The sequence below is a fragment of the Phyllopteryx taeniolatus genome, chromosome 15 (genome assembly GCF_024500385.1).
Source record: "Phyllopteryx taeniolatus isolate TA_2022b chromosome 15, UOR_Ptae_1.2, whole genome shotgun sequence".
In the NCBI taxonomy this organism is placed as follows: domain Eukaryota; kingdom Metazoa; phylum Chordata; class Actinopteri; order Syngnathiformes; family Syngnathidae; genus Phyllopteryx; species Phyllopteryx taeniolatus.
The window spans coordinates 17684676-17704161 of NC_084516.1; the positions used below are offsets into that span (position 1 = coordinate 17684676).

The window sequence follows — 19486 nt, forward strand, 5'->3', positions numbered from 1 at the left end:
GTGCACATTTCTAGCTCATTTGCTGCAGCAACTGAGGTCTTTTTTCAAAGGTCCTTATTTTTAGAGAACAAAAACGGGAATAAATGTCAATATAAAGTCAAATTATGACCAACTACAGCTAAATATATACATATACTAAAGCTAAAAGTAAAAATATATATCGTTTAAATAAAGAAAATAAAAAACAAGCATGTTACTAAATGCGATACTCATTTTTGAAAACAGTTCATTTTAAATATAACGTAATGCCTAATAAATAGTAATACATTCGTAAATAATTATCTACTTATTTAGCTATAATTTTGAACTGTTCGTCTATGTTAATGTTTGTTGTTTTGTGCAAATACAGTATTTTGAGTGAAACACATCACCTCGTCATCCTTGTACCAGGACAGCGACTCGGCGGTGAGGACAAACCAGTACTCCTTGGCTCCGCCTTTCATGATTCCAATGTTGTTGATAGTCAACCATCCCTTTCGGATCACCTGGGCAATGGACAGACAGGACATAAAACAGGATTATTAGTGATACACAAGAGGTGAGGTCACACTTTACACTCACCGGCCACAACTTTAGGTACACCAGCAAGAGCTGTATCAAAAATTCTGACTTTATCAAGATAATGATGCCCAGAAATCGATCTCTTTATCAGAAAACTGAGAATTATTACCTTGGTCTGTGCATCACTTTTGATGCTTTTCTTGTGTACCAAATGAAGTGGCCCACAAGGGGAGTTACACATACTACTACATCTGTGGCACAACAATAGCATCTGCCTCTATTGAAACACACACAGTAAGTGATGTGCGACTTCATTTACCTTGAACCGATCGTTAATTCCTCTCTCCGGCTGGATGAGAATGTGGAGAGAATGTTACAACTCAAAGCCAACGAGGGCTCTTTATGAAAGAGGCCAGGTACATATACAGTATGTATACTAGAGACACAATGTGCATAGCTGGTCAAAAGCCTACATGTCATACATAGCAGGCTGCTGGCACAGCAAGCATTAGCAGGGGGATACTTGTCCAAGTGCCCTTTTCAGACCATGCAGTCAGATGCAGGAGTATGTTTCATGTGCAAAAAAAAAATGATGAACGTATAACCCCAAAATTTCAGGATCAGCCAAACGATCCAAGTAAATTATGCAGTTAACCCCGGCATATTCACAGATCGGATATTCTTCAGTCTACATTTTAGATTTTGTTGGTGGTCTTTGAATGCACCTCATACACCATTGAAAGTATGTTTCTGCTTGTCTCCCGATGCAGCTAATAATAGCCTATGTAGTCTAGTTTTCTATTAGAATTTGCCTATATTCCCTAACATATATTATTGTGTTCAAATTTCTATTTACGAGCCTCATATGAAGGTGGTTTGTTTGCGTTGACTAATTTAATTACTGAATACAGTTGTTCATGTAACATGAGTTTATTATTATGTACATGCTAGAAGCATTGTGTTGATGCTTTATGATCCTCTCTGGTTTAAGAGCTTTGCCGCTATCTTGTAGCATTTATATGCAATGACAAACCCTTTGGGTATGTCAATTATTTACATATTTTCACTATTTGGGGCAGTGCTCAGTCCCTGTCCTCCGCAAATAGCAGGGGTTCACTGCACAGTGGAATCTCTAAAGTCGACCCTGAGGTCAAATATATGCCTCTACGGTCTACCAAAAACATACAGTGGCTGAAATAAGCATTTAACACATCACCATTTTTCCTCATTAAAGATATTTACAAAGGTGCTATTGACCTGGAAATTTCTCAACCCAAGCAATCCATACATACACAGAAAGTAGAACAAAGAATCTCATAAATTAAGTTGTGTGTAATAATGTGAAATGAATAATGTAACGTAATAATGTGAAATGACACAGGGAAAAAGTATTGAATACGCCAACTGTTATTTATTTAACACTTTGTACAAAAGCATTTGTTTGCAATGACAGCTTCAAGATGCCTCCTGTATGGAGAAACTAGCCGCATGTGTTGCTCTGGTGTGATTTTGGCCCATTCCTCCACACAAGCAGTCTTCAAATCTTCAAGGTTTGTGGGCTTCTTTTATGGACCTTGAGTTTCAGTTCTTTCCATAGATTTTCGATTGGATTCAAGTCAGGTGACTGGCTGGGCCATTCTAGCAGCTTTATTTTTTTCCCTTTGAAACCATCCATCCATTCTCCGAGCCTCTTACCCTCACTAGGGTCGCGGGAGTGCTTTGAAACCAATTGAGAGTTTTCTTGGCAGTATGTTTTGGATCATTATCCTGCTGAAATGTCCACCATCGTTTCATTTTCATCATCCTCGTAGATGGCAGCAGATTTTTGCCAAGAATGTCTCGGCACATTTGCCCATTCATCCTTCCTTCAATAATGTGAAGTTTACCAGTACCATTTGCTCAAAACCAGCCCCATACCATCATGTTCCCACCTCCGAACTTCACTGTTGTTTTTCGGGGGATGTCCAGTGCCATTTCTCCTCCAAACATGGTGTGCATTATGGCATCATAACAGTTCAATTTTGTTCTCATCAGACCAGAATATATTCATCCAGTATGTAACTGGCTTGTCCAAATGTTAAAAGAGCTTTGGCAATGGGGTCTTGCGTGGTGAGCGTGCATACAGGCCATCGCGGCGGAGTGCATTACTCATTACTCTGTTTTCCTTGTGACAACAGTACCTTCTAATTCCAGGTTTTTTTGAAGCTCTCCACAGGTGGTCCTTGGCTCTTGGACAGCTCTTGTGATTATTCTTTGCACTCCTCTGTCAGAAATCTTGCGAGGCGCACTGGATTGAGGCAAATTTATCGTGGTATGATTGGCTTTTCACTTACGTGTTATGGCCCCACCCATTGCTCACTGGAACGTTCAGAAGCTTAGATATATCCGCCTGCAACCAATGCCATCGTTATGTTTTGCAACAATTAGTTTGCGATGCTCTTGAGACAGCTCTTTGCGCTTACCCATCATGAGATGCGTCTTGACTCACACCTTGGCAACGAGACTTTTTTCTAGGCCATACAATTAGGACTCAACCATCTGGGGGGCTGGCATTGGGTCCCTGCGGCCCCCACCGGGTGGCCAGTTGTCGGGGCGCCACGGTGGGGCCGGCGGACTGCCCTGGGTCCCTCGGTGTGGGACGTGTCCCGTCCGCCGGGCTGCTCTCGGGCGGACCCCTGGGCCCGAACCCGCCCCTCGATTGATTGGGTGGGGTCCTCAGCGTCCGCGGTGCGGGCACAGCAATTACAGGACACGTCTGTCAGTCTTTGTGCATGTAAAACGGTGTCAATTCACTTGCATGTGTCCACAGGCACAGACCCCTGGGACTCTTTCACTGGGTGTGGGGCCAGTCACTTATTGCAACAAATAACTCATGAATATGCGAATTGCGTGTGTATCCCCTCACTCATACTCTCATCCTATAGGCTAAGGCACTATCATCACTGTGCAATTTTTTAAAAATACCGTCTTTTAAACTGGGACAGTCTTCACATATTTGAAGATTTAAATTTGATTTATAAAGTACTGCACGATTTGGCTCCAGCTCCTCTGGCTGAGTTCATCAGCCAAAGAAACAGCTCTGAGCGTGTCACTCGAGGCGCTGTCAGAGGTGACTGTCTCATTCCTCTGCGCAGGAGCACTTTCAGTAAGTCAGCCTGGTCAGTGAGGAGCGCTGGTGAGTGGAACTCAGTACCTGAGGAGGTTAAACTGCTTACAACATACAAGGCCTTCACAAAAAAACGGAAAATGTGGCTAGTTAATACCTATAGCTGCCAACACTAAAAGACAAGTATGTTATGATGTTTTTTTTTGTTTGTGATGATTTGTGGTTTTATTCTCTCTTAATAGTATAGTAAGTCTTTGATTATGTATCCTGTATTATATTGTCTTGTAGATGTATTTTACTGCTTTTTTACATCATGGCCAGGGGACTACAGATGAAAATTAGCCTTCTGGCTAATTCTGGCTTTTCTTTTTTAACCATGTGTACTTGATGTGTTTTATGAAATTGCATTGTCTGAACTAAACTGATTAATAATAATAATTAGAATTTACATAGTCAATCCCACCCCACTTCAGTTGTACAGCCGGGTTCACGGCCCTTCTCCTGTATGCTTCTTCTCCTGTCCTTGTCCTGTTCTAGCTTGTCCTGTCCTTCCCTCACAGGGTGTAGCACTACAGCCCCATGCAACACTCATATTTAATGTTCCATTGTTGTAGATAATGTAATGACTTACTTTTCCCATCCTGTTTACAATTAGAGCTTTGTCTTTTGTCTTCATTTCTCTCTCTCCTCTCGAAACTTTGTTCTGTTCGACTCTGATTCTCAATAAACCTCAATTATAACAATAAGAAACCACAGCGGAAGCTTAAAAACTCCATTGTGACACAGTGAAACTGTTCCGGCATAAAAGGGATACAGATCTTCCATTCTGGTTGACCTAACAGCCGAACAGAACAAAAAAAGAAAACAAACAAACAAAAAAAAACACTTCAATAGACAAGGCGATTCGTTTTTAAGTTTTCATATCAACTGTGGTTAACTTATTTATACACTCGTATGATTAGAAATGTCAAAATGTTAAATCTTAAAATGTTGCATGTAGGGTTTATAAAGGTTTCATGATAGCGATACTCTGACCCTGAAACGAATGATTTCTGTTTCCATTATTTCTTGTAGGAAAAATAGTTTTGAAATCCATACCAAATCGATGGAACAGCCTAAGATTTTCCACTGTGGTTTTGAAAAATGCATATTTCTGACTGTGACACACTTTAAAATGTTTATGTATACAAGGCCACTTTTAATGAGGCCAAAAGACAAATGATTTCCCATGTAGTAAACACTCATAATGGGGATGGAGGAGGGGGGGGGGGGGGGGGGGGGGGGGGGGGGGGCTCTATTAAAAAGTAAACCTAAGATGGAGAAGAGAAGCAGTTGGGGGTCTTTGAGGGCCAGCTACATCCACATGTAAACAGGAAGTGCAAATCACCACTGTTTACAGCAACTTTAACCTTTGCCCCTCCCGCCTCCAACCTGGGTGGTGGCTATGACAACTGTCAAACACAGAAGGGACGTACGAGCCACTGTTCTGGATAGGGGTGAGGGAGGGTTGGGAAGTGGTCCTAACAAAAGGGATGCAGGAAGAGTTAAGGCCTCTTTATACTCCCGCGCTCGCATTGCATCACGTGACTGACGAATTGGCCCACGTGACCCCTCTGCGTAGCTTGACGGGCACACGGCAAAAATCGTTGCTGCGCGTAGAATGCCGCGGAGATCATCTCTTGTGATTGGTTTGTTTTTGTCACGTGCTGTGATGATGTAATCAGCGTTCCTCCCGGTTCCGCGTAGCACCTACGCCGCCGCCTTCTCGATCGATTTGCAGCATAATTAAACAAATCATCTGGTCATCTAGGTCCATTTGTTTTAGCAGACTCTGTTCCACGGTCGCCATTGTTGTTGCTTTGTTCCTTGTTACGGAAAGGAAAGTAAAAACGGCTACTGGAAATGGTCAAAAAATGCAGAGGAAACTCTACCCTGTCGCATCCTAGCCAATACCAGCTGTAGCGACACCCCCGACTTGGAGGAGAACTGCAGCACACTTTCAAAACAGCGCGCGAGGGTTGCGCTCGAGTATAAAGGGTGCGGGAACTGAGTGCGGGATAACCACAGTGACGTCAGCGCGTTCGCCGTCCGCACGAGTATAAAGAAGCCTTTAGGTTTTGTTTATACTGTACTCGCAGGTTTGACTGATCGTCATGTGATGCAAGTGTTGAGTGTGGAAAATAATACGCCTATATAAATAATAAGGGAAGAGGAAGCAGCCGAGGATTTTCCACCACATCCACCAGCCAAACTACTGGGATAGGAAGCTTACTTTGCGCACAATGCTGGAATGTAGCACATTTACAAAGACATACAGTGTATTTATTTTTATGTAAATTCATTCAGGCGTGCAGTCACTACTCACCATGATCTCATCCTGAAGCAGCACACAAGCCACATATAGAAGAGGAGAGGCAACATACAATGGGAAATCACATGAAAGATGATACAGTGAGCAGAAGAAACAAAAAAAAAATAGTGAAAGAATGCACAAAGAGGTCCAAAGTGGGATGCAAGTCATGCAAAAGCAGAATTGTGAATGTATCATCATGATGTGTGCTCACCCTATTCGCTTGTTGTGGTTTAATGGATGTGTTTGTGTGTTTTTGGTTGAAGATGTTTAAAAGAAACAATTATTTACATTTTTGTAAGCAATATACTCAGGAATTTAGTTGCAAATTTTCCGAAAACTTAAGCAGTTAATTATACTGCGCGTGCCCCCGTGCAGGGTGCACAGACAGTAACGCACTCACAGCCGCAAAATGTCTCACGATACCTGGCTATATACTATACTGACCTTGGGTTAGGCTAAATATAGCATAAGGCTTAGGTAGGTACGGTATATGTACTGTATTAAATGTTATAACATGTACTGTATTCAATGTTATAAAAATAATGCCAAACAAAAAATGTCAGTTTTCCACTAATTGCTATGTAGCACAAAAGCCTGCTCAATTCTTGTGAAAACTGACTTGCTTATTCCAGGTAAAGTTTTCAAAAGAGCAAATAGGGATTTTTAAAAGACAAACCAGCCTTGGTAAAGACCTGCTACGTACTATACATTTTAATGTTAATGTGCAGCCTCCAAAGTTGTACGTCTTGGGATTCAACTGAAATTTTACAGATTAAACTAGCTCTCAAGTTGTACAAAAATCCTGATTCTAATTTATAAATACTGTGCAGAGGCTTCACTGTATTACAAAGGTGCTGTGTGCATGCGCTAACAGCCTCAAGACGCATACAAAAAGAACACGGAGAACATTATCACCTGATTTCCAGCTGCCTTCTTCTTGTTCACCTGGTTGATCCTCTGTTGGGCGCTGCATGGAACACACAAACACAAACATGGGGGGGGGGGGGGCACGACTACAAAGAGAGGGCATCTTGCCCGAAAGGATAACGCTGACTCACTTGGCGAAGCCAATGAAGTCCTCATGGTTGGTGTTCATGTAGGACAACTCGATGTCGATCAGCAGGAGCACCTGACGAACGAGGACAACATTTAGCATTGCTCAACTCACCATTGCAAAGTTAAAATAAATGCTTCACAATCCAATTTTGGCAGAATTTGTGTGTGTGTTAGATTTACAAAACAACCTATTGTGCTGTGTGTTGATATGTAAAAATGGATTACATGTTGGGTATTTATTTTTCTGTCTTTAGCGGCAAAACATTAAGCCTTTGAGGACAGTAATAATTGTTATTTATTTTAGTAGCAGTAATGGCGAAGTTTAATGTTTGTGCAAGGAGGTGCTTGGTTAAAATGTATGCACATAAGAGAAAAATATATGTATAAATATAGTTATACAATGTGATTATTTAGAAATTACAATAGCGTATACATTTACAACAACAAATGTTTTGGAGCAACTAATGTGCAATAATTTCTCAATATTCTATTAATTATTTTCTGACAAAATGGGCCTAAAACAACCCTCTGATTGTTTTTGTCCTAAATTACCTGACTTAAATAAAAATAATAATACAAAATAGGAATCAGAATAAAAACCCTAACGCAAAATGAATGCAATAAAAATTAAATACACATTGAAGAATAATATAAAATAGAACACTAATGTAATTTAAAAAATTAAAATAATTAATATAATACAATTTTATTTTAATTAATTAAAACATTGAAAAGATCAAATTGTAAAAAATACAAAACAATAATATAAACAATTGAAAAACTTCATCTAAAGGTTTTGCTGTTAAATTGATAAATTAATTAATGTAGGGTATTGTACACACAAATGATCTTTTTCTTAAATCACATATTTTACGTGTGTATGTATGTATGTATGTATGCATGTATGTATATATATATATATATATATATATATATATATATATATATATGCTGGTATGGGCAGGGGCCAGGTCCTGCTGGAAGATGAAATCTGCATCTCCATACAGATCCTCAGCAGAAGGAATCATGAAGTCCTGTAAAACATTCTGGTACACTGTTGCGTTGACCTTGGATTTAAGAAAGCAGTTTACCAACACCTGCACTGGACATTGCACCCCAAATCATATATTGGATATTTTACACTGGACCTCAGGCAGCTTGGGTTCTGTTCTTCACCCGTCTTCCTCCAAACCCTTGGAACTTGATTCCCGGATGAAAGGCACGCTTCACTTTCATTGGAAGGACTGGACCTTGGACCACTGGCCAACAGCCCAGCCCGTCTTCTCATTGGCCCAGTTGAGACGCTTCCTGCGTTGGCTCAGGCTCAGAAGTGGCTTGACCCGAGGAACCCGACAGTTGTAGCGCATCTCCCGGATGCGTCAGAATGTGGTGGTTTTTGAAGCTGTGACTCCCGCCTCATTCCACACTTTCTGGATCTCTGCTAGATTCCTGAATCTTCTCTGTTCGATAACCCGCTGAAGCCCACAGTCATCTCTTTTGCTGGTGCATCTTCTCCTGCCACATTTTGTCCTTCCACTAGACTTTCCATTTATATGCTTGGCACTCTGTGAACAGCCAGCCTCCTTCGCTATGAACCTTTGTGGCTTACCCATCCGATGGAGGGTATCAATGATGGTCGTCTGGCCAGTTGTCAAGTCTGCAGTCTTCCCCATATTGAACCCAACTGAGACAATTGAACCAAATTGAAGCAATTTAATGACACATGGGGAAACCTGTGCAGGTGCTTTAAGTTTAGTAGATGATTAGTGTGTGACACTCAGTTTAAAACATTTATGGCTTGCAAAATGTGGGCTGATTTCTTCACAGTATTCAATATTTTTTGAATTCCTGATTTCGTGGGTTTTATGAGCTGGAAGCCCAAATTCTGTAAAAATAAACAAATACTTGAAATGGTTTAAATTGTGGGGCCTGAATCTATAATCTATGAAAGTTTACCTTTTTGAATTAAATTATTATTAAGTAAATAAACTTTCCCATGATATTAAAATTATTTCGAAAGGGTCTGTATACACAATTGTTTTCTATTTACAGTAAATTAACTAAATGTCACAAATTATTATTATTAATTGCAGCTTCCTGTTGTCATGTTACCTGGCTTTTAGTGCGGCTCTCTCTGTCTCTGATGTGCTGAGTAACGATTCTCTCCATCTCTTCTCTCAGCATCGGGTACTGGGCCAGCTGCAAGCACACAGTACAGTGAGTCGGACGCACGTGTCAGTGCACACGCACACGCATGAAACGCTACATTACTCCTCTCACTGAACCACAACACACAGCTCTACTGCCGGTACGATAAAACAATCCACAAAGAGAAGTGTTCTGGGTTGAGAGAAAGGTTTATCAAAGACTAAGCGGCAGTCTTGTCAACTTTTTAAGTGATTTTATGTGTAAAAAAATCAAACAATGAGAGGAATAGTGCAAAGTCTGTGATACTGCCACACAAATGCAAGATGAACGATGTTCCTGGCAGAGGATCGTCTCTTTCCCAGCACACTGAGGGGCTTTTTCCATGAGCTCATAGAAAAGCCACAACGACACACACACACACACACACACACACAAAGACACACAAAGACACACAGGCGCAGGCCTCCATTGTTGACACAGACACTTAAGGAAAAGGGAAAAAATATATATATATTTTTTTTAATTGCATGTCGCAATGCATCTTCAAGGAGAGTCAAATAGGAATGATCAGTCCTCTTTTTCCTCTCCCAAGTCACAAACCAACACACTCAGAATTGAATTGGATTTTATTAAAAGAATTAATGCACTGTAACCTGACAGTTTTCGGTATCTAGAAAAACGGGAATTATTGACCTTAAAATGAAAAATTTTGCAATCTGCGAGCAGTAAACGAGAGCCCATGCAGATCTTTTTTTTCTACTTGTGTTTATATTTTTTGTTTGTTTTCTACATATATTCCTTAATTTCCGAGTGAATAATGTGTACAGTATGTCTTGGTGATTAAATTAAAGCACATGCAAGAGATGGGTACAATTTGGTACTGATCTAATTTAGGACTTTCTTTAGTAGGCCTTGGTCGAGGTCTTAGATCAACTGAGTGCCATTCTAGTAACTTCTGATTGTGACAAAAAGAGAGTTAACAGGATGGCTTTTAAATGAATTAGATAGATATAAAAGCAAGACCTCAGCTCACGAAGCATATACTTTGCTAGTGCATATTTTTCAGTTGGGAAGTCAACTTGGTGAGCAAAAAGAGTTTTATAATTGTCAATGTTTGCAGCTTGCAATAGAGTAGGACACATTGCAACATGAAGAGATTTAGTTTTTTTTTTTTTTTGGTCACACGCAAGGCTGCATGCAGAGGTGCAAAATGTGCAATGCAAAAGGAGCAAAGAGGAGGGGACTGAGGGCAGGGGGGATGAGGTCGATTTCAAACTGACCCCTTTGTGGATTTTCCCAAGCACTGTGTACAGTCTATCTTTAAAAACAGTAAGTCTCTAAGTGGAAATCAAGCTCCTGTAACAGCGTGACAAAGAGGAGAAATCCAAAGGAGGTCACGCTCTCATTTGGGCAAGAGGATGACAGGATGGAAGACAATTGAAAGCAGGTAGAAACAAACAAACAAACAAACAAAAAACATCTAGATGGTGGAAAGGGATTAGTTAGTCCTTGAGTGGAACTACACAATCAGTCAAGCCACATTATGTTAAAGACATAGACAGAGACAAGGTGGGTCAAATGAAGAGATCTGTAGACATGGTAAGGTCAAATATGAAATAAAACTACCTAACATGCAGATTAAGTTGAAATAAAGGTACTAAACTATCAAAAGAAGGCCAACAATTGCGCATAAAACAAACGGAAAGTAAAACAAGTGTGTATAAAATGGTCACACGGGTAAAGCCTTGAGTAAGGAGAGACCGATTACAGCTGGCAGTTGGGCATAAATGTAATTAATAATAGAAATATTGCAAAGGATTAGCATTCTAATGATACATTAAATAGCCTCTTAAATTTCACTGGTTCCGGTTTCCAAGATTTCCATGCCTAAATCCATGTCATATAAGCCTTATATTGTCACAACACAGAAGGTTGTTGGGCATTTTCATATATAGAAACTGAGAATGTACTCAGTAAATGCTCACACTTGCTGCTTCACCCGTTTCCATTGCAGTTAGCATGCTAACGATACTTTAAAGTTCCCATATTTTGGCTATTTAGACCTCCACAGAATGACTCTCTAACATGGACTGAGTATAAACGTGTCAATTTCATTTCAAAAATGAGCTTGGTTTTGTAATACGAGTGTCCAGAAAAGGCCCCTTTCACAGTTACTTCTGTTTGACTCAGTTTTGTATCCGCTTTGTCCATTGGCTAAGACTGCCCCCTTTCCTCTGATTGGTTGCCTCCTTGTAGAAGACCCACTTGTGAGAGCACACGTGTTTGTTATGTTTACAGTGCTGGCTTTGGAGCGTAGAGGTAGGCGGAGATCTTCGCTAGTGACGTAGATAAGCTCGAGAAATTCAAATGACCTGATTTCAGGCCTCTTAGCAGAAAAAAGGGTCTGGAACTCAGGAATGTGCGGAATATTGTAATTCATATTTAACGTTTACTGAGGCACCATAGAGATAAGACTACATCTCAAATACTAGAAAAAGTTAGTTTGGTAAAATATTGCACCTTGAAATAACCTCCTGATTTCAATTGGCTAAAGTCAAACATCCTGCTTCTTTTTCCAACATTTCCCCTGTCATAAATATTTAAATACACATCAAGAAAGCACGATGATTCCAAAATTTAAGGTAGTTGGGCACATTATTTTTAAGGGATAGAAAATGTACAAACCAAAACCTGTTCGTATATGCATTACCATGCAGACGAAGGAGACAGTTTAAATTGGCTAAAGTTCAACTTGGTGTTTCTTTTTCTATCATTTCCTGTGCTATAAATATCTAAATTTGCATTGATTAGAAGTAGAAATGGATAGTAAGTATTCTTATTATTAATTTTAGTTCAGTATATTTTTTTAGGCATCATTTAGGTTAATAGACCATCGTATCCTCATGCTTCAGTAGTGACACATTTTAAATTTTAAAACAAAATGTCTTCAAGTCAATAATTAGAGCGAATACTGTAAGAGCCCAGCCATCGGTCTGCCCCTACTTGCACACTTTAGAAAGGTATCACAAAAAGCCTTTCTTTTATTTTTACCTTTTGACTACACTTTTGTATGGTGAAGGTGAGCTCGCTCACAACCATGTCTATACACTTCAGTGTGGGCTCCTTCAGTTTTTGGATCTGCTTTTTCACTATTGCCTCAAAGGCCAGGTCAGGGGTGAACAGACCCGTCCTGTAGGGATAGGCAGGTGGCAGGGGAGACAACATTGAAGTAAAATAAATAAAAAAAGAGGCGGGAAAGGAAGCGGAGAAGCAAAAGAAGGAGGAGGGGAGAGAGAAGAAAGAGGATGGATTTGAGCCAACGTATTCTGGATGAAAAAGACAAAGAGAGATGAGCGGGAAGATAAAATAGCACAGAAGGAAGAAAATGCAAGTGAGACTTATTTTTTATTTATTTATTTTTTTGCTCCTCGGGACGAGACGGGAGAAAGAGTGAGACCGCAGCCGTGCACACCGCCTGCTCCTGACACCTCCCTTTTCCACATGCTGTATCCCAAAAATAACACAGAGCATCCCAGTAGAGCCATCCAGGTTGCTCTTGGAAGGCTTCTGTCAAGGTGGAGTTGGAATTCGGCCCACACAAATTTCTATTTTTTATTTTTTTTAAACGACCAACATGGCTCTTTTATGCTGCAGGTGCACGGTTGCGGTTTCACGCACACACACACACACACACACACACACGCAAGTCTGGACGCTGAGGTCATCCAATATGGTTGCCAGTTAAAATGAGGAAAGAGAAGTTGTGGACATTTTGTCATCAACAGTGCCACAATTCCACACTAGGAAAAAAAAAGGTTTGAGGGAATTTGGGGGAGACTCTAAAATTTGGTTTAATAAATGAAAGCATGAGCTGCAAACAAGAGTAGATGCATAAATATATAGATACCTTCTTGTTTGCAGGTTAGTTTTGTTAACATGAGAGAGATGTAGTTAGCCTACAAATTGATTATGCTTTAATTGAATTTCATCTTCATGTACCAAAAAGGGAAAAATTAACAGGACAACTCGAGGAGGTTAACATAGATTGAAATGATGTTGTGCTGTAAAAGCATTCACTCTTTGTGCAATGGGGCACTATTAAACAGAGTAATTAATTGATTGGTTAATTAAATGATTAAGAAGCCTGCCCATATATGCAAATGGGATTGGGCCACAGCATATAATACATTTCCTCCCCAACAGTAAATAGCTAAAAATAATAATAATAATAATAAATACAATAACAAAATACAGTGAAACCTCGCAATCGGTTTTGGCATGTTCATCATTCAGATTTAGAGTAATTTTTCCCTACTACATAATGGAAATGTCCTGTGAAAGGAAATTGACTTAAACCATTCCAGGGCCAAATTGTTATTATAAAAACTTGGAGTGTAAAAACATAGTTAACAATAATTGCTGTACAGTAAAATAGTAAAGGTAAATGCATTCATTCTTTGATGTTTCATGTGGGAGATACTAAAGACTAAATGTAGCAAACTGCAGCGTATGTTCATTCCCTCTTGTATTTGTATCTGTAGATGTACTGAGCAGGCAGGACAGAGACACACTGGGGACCATTGCTGTTGCTAAGGTACCGCAATGTCCTTTGTCCTTTTCTATGGTTATCATCACATTTCTCCTATTTGCCATCACTGGCACTCTTCTGCGGTGGCATCATAAAACACGCAAACAAACAAAAAAAAAAAGCCAAAGACGAAGAAAAACACTTACTTAGTCGTTTTGACCATAGGAAATAATTCCAATTAAACAAATTCATTTTAGGTGAAGATTGTCGCCATCTTAAAACCTTAAAAAAAACCTGTACAGATATTGTTGTCGGTAACATCATGTTCTGAATGGGCACTGCTTTTATCACTATGGTACACGCTATGTCATTCAATTTGCTGTTCTATGGTTATCACATTTCCCCTCTTAGCCCTTACTGCTGTGAATGTTATATGTGACTTTAGTGGATAATTTTCCAGAAAATTTCACTGTAATTTCAATTTGTATGACTTTGAGGTTCCACTGTACAAAAAAAAAAAACATACATTCACTTCTCCTTCCGTGGCAGCCATACATTCACAACAACTCAGCCTCCACACTTTTTTTTTCCATTTTTATTTTTTTATATCCCCCCCCCCCCCCCCCATCAGCAGAACTCTATAACACGGGACAGCCTGTCCAGCAAAATGCAACCGCAGAAGACAAGGCAGGTGTACTGCAGCCCACCCCAGGCCCCTTGCTGTCCAAAAACAACCAAAGGAGGCTGGAGCAAGCCGCAAGGTCTCGGGAGAATAGGGAGAGTGAGTGAGAGCGGCGGGTCTTTGCGGACGAGGGATTTGAAAACACACAAAATGAAAAGTTGCTAGCCACTATTTAATACATTTGTTTTACCTTTTTGGTACACTGTCTAACCGTATTGACTAGCTCAGACATGACCATATCCACACATTTGGTGCAAGGCTCTTTTATCTTCCCAATCTGCCTTTTCACAATGGTCTCAAAGGCCATGTCCGGGGTGAAGAGACCAGTTCTGCTCGTCAGAGCCAGCCACGCAGACAAGAAAGAAAAAGTTGGACGAGAGAGAAAAGGTGTTAATTGTGAAGAACGTTATCCCCTCCCCTATGACTCAACAAAAGATAAACAACCATAAAGGACAAGGGACGACTCACTGCACCCTTCTCAGGTACTGAAGACAAAATTTGATTACGGTTAATGATGGTCAAGTTCAATATATTTCATACATACGAAAGACAAACAATACAAAACAGCACAGGTTCACGAATCAAACGCACCCACACAAACTTGCCACGAGTAGAAGTCACCTCCCTGATGATGGCTGGACAGATTTTGTATTCATACACAGCAGTTTTTACCCTTGGTTATCATTCAAATAGCCTAGTGGGCGTGGCATATGGAAATTATTTTTTATTGGCTAATGGGACAGCTATGGTTGGGCCCTACAAACTCTGCATAGTAACAGGTGGCCACGCAAACGTGAGACATAACCAGTCCCAAAGAATGCGAGCAAGTCTGTTTATCAGTGTCGCTAAAGTGTAGTAAATGTGTGTGGGGGGGGGGACATAGAGTTCATACAGGTAGGAACTAAGATGCTATTTTTACACTATGTTCCTGGCGGCCATGGTGATCGTGTTTCATGCCACCGTGGACAAAAGTGGATGGACGTGAGACAACGCAAGGGAATGAGGTGGGAAAACATGAAAGGCTGTGTTTGCCTTCGATGCCTGGCCAGATTTTTTAACTGTCAAAAAAAAATTGCCACGGCTGTCACGGTGTGGATGAGTAACCTAGTTGGCCATAGTAAAACTGGGTGAATCCAACAAAATAATGACTGTACGTAATGGGGCATGGAGGCAGTCCATCATGGGACGGGAAGCATATGTATTTCCCCGGCACCTCATGGGCCTTTCAGGTTTTGTCATGTTTTGCTGTGTTCGGTGTGCGTTTTGTCCTGTTTTGCCATGTTTTGTCACATTTTTCACAGCAAGTTTGGGTGTATGGTAGTTTCGTCTGACATAGCGCCTGTGTTCTGAGAGAGAGAGTTTAAAGCCAGACCCTGGAGAAGAGCTTCATTCAAGTCTGCCATGGCCACAAATGTGCACCAAAGCTGCCCAACATCCACGTTTCATCCGTAGAAAGTCTCGATAAAATATGAAAAGTGTGTCAGACGTTGATCAGAAAGTGAGAAACGTGAGGGACTACGTCAGAACATGATGAGGGTGGGGGTGGGGGTGGGGGGAGGGGGGGGGGGGGGGGGGGGGGGAAACCTACAGACATTCGTGGTAGACTGCCGGTCCGAAACGTACAAAACCTGTGAGCCTCCCGCATTCAGCCCTTAACGGATACAAGCCACATCAGGATGTACAGTATGGTTTAAAACTGTACTTTAGAGAACTGAGGTGAACCACTTGATACCGTAGTTATCCAGTTATGTAGCCTATTTTAAGTGGCCAGTGCCCCCACTAATTAGGTTTCTTATAAAAACGCCACCGCACTTAACCGCTACGACCTTAGTTAGCGGTTAGCTTCGTGACGCTAGATTGATGAAACAGAGGTGACTGAGCTAATAGAGTCAAGCAAAGGACGAGGGAGGTGGCGAGTGTGACATATGACATAGAGGTGAACGGAAGGACGAACGTGCCTGATGCCATGGATGTTCTTGATGGCGTAGCTGATCTCCTTGCGGAGCTCCTTCTCGTCAAACTCCATCTGAGAAGAAGGCCACACTGTGTCGTCGTAGTTCTGGTTTTTGACATGGTCGCAAATTTTAAAAAAATCTGACAAACCTTGACCAGCTCAAAGGGGAAGCGTTCGTGGAAGATGCGGTTGATCTTGGCACCGCCGGACAGCTCGGCCGTGTCGATCTGGTCCCCGGAGCCCTCGATGCACTTCTCGAAGTCAACAGAGAACTGCTGCACCATCCTGCATGCACACATTCCAGTCTTGTCACACAACTGTCAAAAAACTACGATCAGACATTGCTACTAATTTCCCAATCAGGATACAAAGGTGGACCGAGGAGTTATTTTCTCTTTTTGCCAATTGTGAAACAATGAACCGTTCACCCCACCAGAGAATAACAATGGTAGAGCCCCATCCGTCTACGCTCAAGCTTTATGTCATTCTATGTACAAGAAAGCAAACAAACCAGATAAAAACGTTGTTCAAGAGGATTTTTTTTTCTTTTTTCCGTTCGAATCACAATGGAATGAATGGAAGTGTGATTTGTGTTGCACCAGGCCATTCATTGACTGTGTTGCTATTCTTAGAGCGCATACTGATGATTACAGAAACAGCCTCTCATGCAAATGAACACAAATGGAATATTCTTTAGATGCATTTTCTTTTTGGTGTGAGGTCCCCTGTCCCTAAATAAAAAAAAAAAATGGTAGTGTCCATGTCCTCAGTAAGTGTTCTCTTTATGTTGACTTATGTTGTGTTTAAATAACAAGGCCTTATTAGACACCTGGCCATTTTTGCCATTGACAGCCTCTTATTTGTAAAAGCGCCGTGGATTGCAGCCACAGCCACTTTCCACAATGAGGTCAGACAGACGAACACAAATGCAATGATTTTTTTTGCACTTTTGTCAGAGGAAATACCATTTTTTTTTTACCAAGTCCCAATGAAAGTGTTCACCCCACCGCAGTATAAAAAAAATGGTCCCGTCCAGTCATCTTCCATTCTCCTCCACAGTCCACATATTATGATTTGTGTAACTGAATAGGCCTGATTACTCATGTTCTGTTTCAATTACGAGATTGTATGTCATGCCAGGACATTCTTTGTCATCAACTGTCTTGCTCTTGACAGCGCATACACTGCAAATTTCAGTGACAGCCACCTACCACAATAAGGTCGGACCAACAAATGCAGCCCTCCACAATATTTTTTTTGCTGCTTGAGTCACGATGGAAGTATTGCCCTTGTCCCAGAATCAATATTATCAAGTTAGCCTTGTTGTTTATCTTGATTTCAAGTTATGTTTTAATGACAAGATTTTATGTCAGGCCAGCTCATTCATTGCCATTGACTGCCGAGTTATTGTCAGAGCACATGCTGCTGATTGCAGGGAGTTGCTCCTGTTCCTGGCGTAACAAACAAATACAGCAGATCAGCTTCAGGATCATTTTTTTCTTTTCTTTTTTTTTGAGAACGGTTTAACCTCGAGGGAGGTCAAATACTCACTGGAGCAGAGCTTTGGTCTTGCGCGACGGATCGTCAGGCCTGAAGTTCTTGTACTCCTCCACCTCCTTTTCGATGGAAAGTAGCTGGCTCTGTAGCTTGGCGCGCAGAGCTGGCAGCGTGTCCCGGATGTGGTTGGTGAGTTGCTGCACAGTTTAAAAGTCAAGATCAGAAGGCATCCTGAAGTTGTGCCAGGTCATCTGCTGGTTCCCACCTGGTTCAGGATTTTCTGCAGGTACGCTGTGCCCATGCGGTCGGCCAGGTGCCTGTAAGCAGGGTGAGAGAGAAAGAACTTCCTCTCGGCGCTCAGGGCAGCGGTGATGTCTTTCTTTCCATCAATGTCCTTTTGGCTCCGGTTGACCACACCAACGTAGCCTGGACACAATAGACAATAATTCCGTAGAGACTTTGCAGAGTCTGCTGAGGCGAAGGCCAGACGTTGTTGTTTTTATTTTTTTCTAACCATTTCAAGGCTTTAAAAAAACGTGCCCCGTAAAGTTTATTTGGGCACAGGCATAGTTTATCCATCCATCCGTCCATTTTCTGAGCCGCTTCTCCTAACTAGGGTCGCGGGCGTGCTGGAGCCTATCCCAGCTATCATCAGGCAGGAGGCGGGGTCATGTGATTAAAGAATGTAAAGGATGGATGACTGGCGTGTGTGTGTGTTTTTGGGGGGGTAAAATCAGTGGAAAATAGAAAAGACAAGACAATCATACATATGTGGATCTCTTTGTGTGGCTGCCAAAGACTTGTAGGAAAAGCAAAGAACAGCAGCCAGGTGAGTTCAGGTCAAGTAGATCCTGTTTCATCTCAGCTTGATTTTCCTCCTGCAGCTCCCCATTAAAAGTGGCTTCATGCTTAGCTGCTTATGCAGGCTAGTAAACAAGACTAGATACACATGGGGGAAAGGACGGGGAGGCGGGGGGGGCGTGGGGGGGGGGTAGACATAGAAATAACACAGGCTATGGAAAATATTAAATGTGTGGGTTCAAACCAAAGTGCAAGCGGAAAAGAAAAGTACAGCCTCAGCATACTGCAAAACCACTATTTTATGATGTTCCCTCTTTCATTCCCCCCCCCCCTTTTTTTTAAACCAAATTTCTTTTTAATGCTGCTGCAGAGGTTGGAAGGTTTGTGCTCAACTGCCTTGCCACCACAAGAGGGAATCAGTGGGTCGCAGGTCCTGAAATTGTCTGTGTGTGTGTGTGTGTTTGTTTATATACCTCTTCTGAGCGGAAGCAGCTTATTCTCCAGGATGTCCTTGGCATCCGTCCCCTCGTCCATGAGGTCCAGTTTGGTGATCACGCCGATGGTCCTCATACCTATCCACACACACACACACTTTACTATATACACTAATATCTGCGGAACACTGAGGCGAATTGTTACAATGGATCAGAGGTCATTACTGAATTGGTTTTCTGTATGTCCCACTATGGTAACATGGAAAAAAATTCCACACAGGCACAAATCCTGCAACAAATCAAAATCTGAATCTAAAACATATATGCAAGTTTCCAGCAGGTACTTCTCTCTCTGAGTTCTGCCTCAGGCCTATAGATGGGTCACTAATACATTGAATAATGGAATATGTGTCAATAAATAGAGCT

At 41.3% G+C, this 19486-nt stretch overlaps 1 protein-coding gene across 15 annotated transcripts in view; it reads right to left on the reverse strand.

Annotated features, from left to right (window-relative positions):
- dnm1a (dynamin 1a) overlaps window positions 1–19486 on the reverse strand; it is a 55675-nt gene that overhangs the window by 27164 nt on the left and 9025 nt on the right. For 8 of the 15 annotated variants that reach the window (XR_009792124.1, XR_009792123.1, XM_061799919.1 and 5 more), the window contains exons 5-16: window positions 19100–19198; window positions 18091–18251; window positions 17880–18022; window positions 16478–16613; window positions 16333–16400; window positions 14565–14703; window positions 9129–9215; window positions 7019–7089; window positions 6876–6927; window positions 5973–5984; window positions 821–850; window positions 372–485 (exon numbers count right to left, since the gene is read on the reverse strand). Coding sequence is in view for 13 of the 15 variants with exons in the window: in XM_061799919.1 (XP_061655903.1) it covers window positions 372–485; window positions 821–850; window positions 5973–5984; window positions 6876–6927; window positions 7019–7089; window positions 9129–9215; window positions 14565–14703; window positions 16333–16400; window positions 16478–16613; window positions 17880–18022; window positions 18091–18251; window positions 19100–19198 (1112 nt within the window). In the remaining 2 variants the exon portion in view is untranslated. Of the gene's footprint in view, window positions 1–371; window positions 486–820; window positions 851–5972; window positions 5985–6875; window positions 6928–7018; window positions 7090–9128; window positions 9216–12215; window positions 12355–14564; window positions 14704–16332; window positions 16401–16477; window positions 16614–17879; window positions 18023–18090; window positions 18252–19099; window positions 19199–19486 lie in introns of all 15 variants that reach the window. The other 7 variants (XM_061799928.1, XM_061799925.1, XM_061799927.1 and 4 more) reach the window with 5 other exon arrangements.